Source organism: Thunnus maccoyii, chromosome 4, assembly GCF_910596095.1.
Source record: "Thunnus maccoyii chromosome 4, fThuMac1.1, whole genome shotgun sequence".
In the NCBI taxonomy this organism is placed as follows: domain Eukaryota; kingdom Metazoa; phylum Chordata; class Actinopteri; order Scombriformes; family Scombridae; genus Thunnus; species Thunnus maccoyii.
The window spans coordinates 33,406,970-33,413,239 of NC_056536.1; the positions used below are offsets into that span (position 1 = coordinate 33,406,970).

General features: G+C 36.8%; 1 protein-coding gene across 1 annotated transcript; it reads right to left on the reverse strand.

The window, feature by feature from the left end:
• Nucleotides 1-1,565: 1,565 nt before the first annotated feature.
• LOC121896029 (polymeric immunoglobulin receptor-like) lies at nucleotides 1,566-5,663 on the reverse strand. The gene is made up of 5 exons (XM_042409657.1): nucleotides 5,482-5,663; nucleotides 4,613-4,954; nucleotides 3,969-4,295; nucleotides 2,353-2,516; nucleotides 1,566-2,075 (listed from the first exon to the last, which is right to left on the reverse strand). Exons 1-5 carry the CDS (start codon nucleotides 5,549-5,551, stop codon nucleotides 1,983-1,985), a joined length of 996 nt encoding a protein of 331 aa, XP_042265591.1. The 5' UTR covers nucleotides 5,552-5,663; the 3' UTR covers nucleotides 1,566-1,982.
• Between the last annotated feature and the right edge of the window lie 607 nt (nucleotides 5,664-6,270).

Sequence of the window (6,270 nt, forward strand, 5' to 3'; positions counted from 1 at the left end):
GCAACTGGTATTTAGCAACACAGAAACAAAATGAGTGGAGTGTTGACATGGAGCAACAAGGTAATACATTGCCTTCTGTATATTTAGCCCAAACAAGCTCTACAATAAAGAAGAAATGCCAAAGCTGCTGAAGGCGCTCCATGCCCATGTTGGAGACAGGATTCGCCAAATGTGTTTGTACAATAAAGCGAGAGAGGAAAAAAAAAAAAAATCTCCCAAGTAAACATGTCCTTTTTCCAACTTTCAACCTAGAAATCTGTCTGACCAATCAGCTGACATGTGACCATGTGTGACATAACCATGTGAAAGCAAACTGAACCAAGTGAATAAAGTATCAACTGTGTCACTACTCAACTGCAAACAGACTACAGGTGTTAAAACACAGAACACCATCTTACAAAAAGAGGCAGTAAATAGTAACAGTGGGCAGTTAAGATGAAGTCGACAAACAAATTTTGAACAAGTGAATTTTATTAACAATATTGCAGTCCTTAATTACTCCATGGTATCAATGTCAGTGCTCAAATCTGACTGAAGCCAGAGTAGGAGGATATGCCTATCATCAGGTCTCAATGAAAATCTTCATAGCTCAGCCAGTCCAGTAAAAAGTACCTTTAAAAACATAAAATAATACAAAATATATATATAAACATACATACACCATATATATATATATATATATATATATATATATATATATATATATATATATATATATATATATATATATTTATACACAAACTTAATTTTGAAATCCTGTCAATGCTAATGTGTAACAGTTTTATGCTTTAAGTTACTGGTACCTCAACACTAGATGTCACTAAATCCTAAACACTGGTCCTTTAATGCCTTACATCAAGACAGCTTTCAGTGGGACTGTTGCTGTTTTACAGTTTGACCTGCTGTTTGTCTGTGATTATGTGACCAACAACCATTGGTGACCAGTCAAATCAGTTTATTTGGCGTAGCCTTAATGAGCAAAGAACTGTTTAGCAGTTTTCAACCAAACGCAGACACTGAGACACTTATTTATGTTCAGGGTTGGTTGGCCACATGAAGCACTTTTTTCTAATTTTGTGTGTTGATGTGTTATTAAACATAATCTCTGCCTGGATGATGATGACAGTAATGAATGAAGCTACATTTCTATGTGTCTCTGCAGTGGGAGGGAGGAGGTCGGGGTGGATGGGGGCCTACAAGATGCAGGACTCTGACAGCAGAGACCCGGGTTCACATCCTGAGTCCTGTGTGTGTTCAGGTTTGGTTCAGGTTAGTGAAAGATGCTGCTGTGGCTTAAATGTACATAAACATGTGGAGCTTCAAGTTACTGCAGACTTTTTTCTGTATTGAACAGAGACCAGGATCTTTCTCTGACCTGAACCAAGTGCTGCCAGAGTCTGAACACAACCACACACACTTTCATACTGCTGGAGTTTCTACCAGCAGAGATTTTACTGCAACATCAGATATTTTGTGGGAAAAAAAACAACCAGGTACGTTGTCTCTGAACATTTTATTCATGCATTAACTATAACATTTTTGCAATTTAAATACATGAATTAACAATATTTTTTCATCATTTTGAGAGAAAATGTGATTCAGCAGCGTTACGTTTCTAACAAAACATGTGCTGTTGCAATTTAGTCGAACATGAATGTAATTTCTAGGAGACAGAGTTGGCTCAAAGTGTAGAAGAACAATATCAAACAACATCTACATTTATGAAGACAGAATGAAAATTTCAGAATAAGCAAGTAAGAAGTTGAACATTCTCAGAAACATGATCAGGTCTGTATCATCAGCAGAGAGGTGAAAAATAGCATGTTTATAGATAATAAACATGCTATAAAATCTGCCGATTAAACAAAAAAAAGAAAGAAAGTAGAAAACAGGAACCTTGCAGCACAAGTTACCCTGCACAGTGCACAATTCAGATCCAAATCCAAACATCATCATGTGTTTGCTGTGAGTGTAGAGTAGGTTTAGTCCGGATCCCTGCTGTCTGGATCCAGGTTCTGGTAGACAGAGTCTTCATACATGGAGACTGGAGGACGGTTCTCATTGCTGACAGATAACTGAAAATAAAACAGTAATGACATCAATTAATATAACAGTAACCACGGTAACAGCCCAGATCTTGTGTTCTTCAATTATTTGATGGTATTTTAGCGATAACAACTGGACAGGCCAGAGGTCTATTAACAGTAATTATGATTTTATTTAATTATAGTTTTGTTCATACTAGTGAAGTAGTTGCAGACATGAGATTGTTTATTCCTAACTGCAAAAATAAAATGTATAAATGCCAACAGTAAGAGTTAACATGAGACATACAGAGTTAAAGGAAGTCACCTCCATGTTTCTGCTGTCTGAGGTTCCTCTGGTGTTCAAACCAGAGTTCCTCTTCATCTTCAGTTTGTAGAGGAGCAGCAGAACAACAGCCAACAGCACAAACACCACAGGCAGGAATACAACCAGAGGCCAGAAGTAACCTGGGCGAGAAACCTCAGAGATGGCTGGGAAGGAAGAGAGAGAGAGAGAGACATGTAGAAGTTTAAAAGACTGGGATCTTTTGTCTTGTATTAGAAGCTTAAAGGTTCCCTGTGGAGTTTTTGACCACAAGTAGCTTGTTTTTACATGTGGATCTACGTTGTGCACACGTGGTTGATGTGATACACAATCCTGCCAGTGGTTTCACATCATCCCACTGATCTACAGGATGCAGGAACCTGCCCAGAAACACAGCAATGCACCAACAAAAGCAGGAGAGAGGAAGACCACAAGCAATGCAAGATTTAAAATACTTAATATAATCAGCTTTACAAATATTTATGATTGAGGAGACATATTCAACACTTATGTTGGACCTAAAGGATACACTCAGCATGTTTTGGTGAGTAACACTGAATATAAATATAACCTTGTTTACAAGAAAACTACACAGGGAACCTTTATCAAAAATGAGATCTTCCTGTTGAAAAAACATCTCAGACTTTGGTCTGAATGTTTCTTGACTTGTCATGTGCTGACATCACATGTTAATAATTATCTTACATCATTAGAAACGTAGCATGTGTTTAAACATTAGACGTGAAGATAACAAGGAAATTTATCACAGCATCCATCACATACACAAGAAATACGCAGTATTAAATATGTTAATGAAGTAAATGATTAAGAATATTTGAAGTGAGTTTGTTCTGTTAATCACAAGAAATTATTGTTATTTGATTTTTGATTACAGAAGAGTAAGAAAATAACGTCCACAGGTTGATTTTCTGACATTAAACATAAAAGCACAAATGTCTGAAAAGGTTTTTAAAAATCGTACAAACTGATTGTTGTAAATTTAAAAACTAACATTATAAAGGCAACACATTTTACATTAGATTACTTTGTGACTCTACAAATGAGTTTCATCTTTACAAACATTTTAGAGTATGATGTCTTGAACATTAAGGAACCTGAGGAACCGTTCTTCTCTATGTTACCTAATGTTAATAGAAATATAGAAAAGGTCCCAGGTTGGACAACTAGTATGACTCTGCCAACCTCAGCACTCCTCTTGTTGTCACAAATCAACTTCTGGCTGTAACCCGAAAAATAAGATATTTGTTTCTGTCATGTCATTTCCATCCACTCTTTAAATGTTGTATTCAAAATTCATTTTTTAAGATTATTTCTTGGGCATTTTATGGCTTTATTTGATAGTGATAGTGGAGAGAGACAGGACATGTGGGGAGTAGAGGGATGACATGCAGCAGACAGTCCGGCCAGCTGGGAATCAAACTGAGGACTCGCTGCTCAGGGCGTTAGTGTCCATGTGATAACCACTCAGCTATCAGGTCACCCCCAAAACTCATTCTTTCATATTTTAAATGAAAATATGACAACTTTTCATATTTAACCATCCAACAATTGATATTCATTGAACAGAATGTGGACTGAAAATAAAATATAAAACTCACCATCTACAACAAAGATCGAGAACGTGTAGGATGAATCTGGAGACGAAGCTCTGCCGTAACCACACTTGTACCGTCCTGTGTCTGACTTCTTCAGCTGTGTGATGGTCACATACAGTCCAAATACAGATCCTTGTGTATATTCAATGCAGTATCTGCCATTCTGAGCTCTGTTCTCTTCTGTTTCAACCAGGATGTCTTCTTCTTTTTTACATTCATCCTTACAGAAGAACTTCCTGCTTCCATAGACAGTATTGAGGCATCCTTGTGTGACACTTCCTCCCACAGTTTCTGCACGGATGAAACTAGTGTTGTCACCCAACGTTGCAGCTGAAAAGATGAACAATCAACAGTTACTGTCTGTACTTCCTGTAAGATGCTGCAGTCTGATCACAATATTTCCTGCTTCACATTTACACAGATCCACAGAGTCACACTGGGAGCTGCCCAGTTCAACCAGTCTGACTGCTGGAGTAATGATTTCATCCAACATTGATACACTGAGTCAATATATCATAAACGTCTCACATTCTTCCAACAATTTAATTAAATTCTATCTGACTTCATTTATTCTTAAGCTTCAGAATCATTAAATGGGATGAACATAGTAAATATATCAGGTTTTATGACTTTCAGTAGAAACTCACCATCTATAACTGTGATGTCAAAGTCAGTGTAAGCATCTGGGGATGAAGATCCACCCAAACCACATCTGTACCGTCCTGAGTCTGACTTGGTCAGCTGTGTGAAGGTCACAGTCACAATTCTTCTTCCAGAAGATCCGTCTTCATATCTGATGCTGTATCTGCCACTCTGAGCTGTGACACCATCTGTTTTAATGAGAATGTCTTCTTCTTTACATTTTCCTTTACAGAAGAACTTGGTGCTTCCAGATGAAGTCAAGTAGCAAATAATAGAACCACGTCCTCCTTCAGCTCCAGCATAAAGGTCTATTGCATTGACGAGTCCAGTGTTTCCATCCTGCAGTGCTGTTGGAAAGATGAACAGTGAATACTGATGATCAATACTTTGTGTATTGTAGACTTACTGTAAACAGACTGCAGATTAATGAGGGCTAATCCATCAGTTCACAGAGAAGCAGAGATGATACAGAGGCAGCCATTAGCAAAGTTTTCACTGACTGTACAGCAGTTGCTGTTGTTCTACTTGTAGCTGCAGTTGTAGTCACAGTGTCTCTGTGTAACGTCTGTTTTTCAATGTTTTTCTTTCATACTTTCTAATATCAAACACATTAATGAGCAACAAATATTCATGATGGATGGTTCATATGTTTTGTTAAATTATATTTAGTTTAGTTAAATTACAAGATTAGATTATAGAGATGTTGTAATTAGTAACAGAATAATTTAGAGAACGACAGGAAAACGAATTAACTTGACAGCAACATAAAAACTTGTGTGATACAAATCTGACATTTGTTAAAATGAACACAATGAATGTCCAGAAGCAGTTTGTGCTGCAGCTTTACAGACACAGTCAGGTAATCAGTCCTCACCTGATAAGAAGCAGAAGAACAGAACATGGTGGATATTCATTCTGAGTTTGATCCTGATGCAGAAAATCATCAAACTGTCAGAGAACTGCCTCTATATGTCTGTCTGATCAATCAGGAAGCTGACGATGATTTAAGTTAACACTCCTTCCTCTTCCTCTTTCTCTCTCTCTCTCTCTCTCTCTCTCTCTCTCTCTCTCTGTTTGCAACATTACGACGATGATGATGGTGGTTAAGGGTACATTACTGAATGAATAAGTTTATTTTTGACCCCATTATATGACCTCAAACAAATCTTTACATACTGTATAATATCCCAGGAGATATCCAACGATGAAGATTAAATAAATAGCAGGAGTTATAACCATTTATTAAATATCAATATACAACTTATAAATGATAAATGGGGACGATGTTAAAGTCAAGTGTTACCAACAGATATTCAAACAAATTGAAGGAAGCAATAAGAAAATGTTTAGTGAAGTGTTTGTTCAGAAAAGAAAAATAGATCAGTGAGAGATATCTTGGCTCTAACTGAGACTTGGTGAGAGGAGTGTGTTCCTCTTTGTGTAAAAGTAAACTTCCTTATTTCTAAAATGCATCAGACAACCTTCAGAACCAAAGTGTCCTGAGTGTTAACTCACACCAATGAATGTGTTTGTTCCCTTCAATTTGCTTCTCAAGGTTTCTCATGAGCTTTAAAATATATTGCTCATTTCTTCTCTTTCTTTTTCTTTTTTGTAGAATAACACAACTATTTGTAAATTAAGAAACATATGATGTGAACAGCTG

Coding starts and splice junctions, on each gene's coding strand:
- LOC121896029 (XM_042409657.1), bottom strand. CDS start 5,551: ATGATTTTCTGCATCAGGATCAAACTCAGAATGAATATCCACCATGTT. Junction 4,296..4,612: donor TGACATCACAGTTATAGATG/GTGAGTTTCTAC, acceptor TCATCTTTTCAG/CTGCAACGTTGGGTGACAAC. Junction 2,076..2,352: donor CAGACAGCAGAAACATGGAG/GTGACTTCCTTT, acceptor TTTTATTTTCAG/TTATCTGTCAGCAATGAGAA.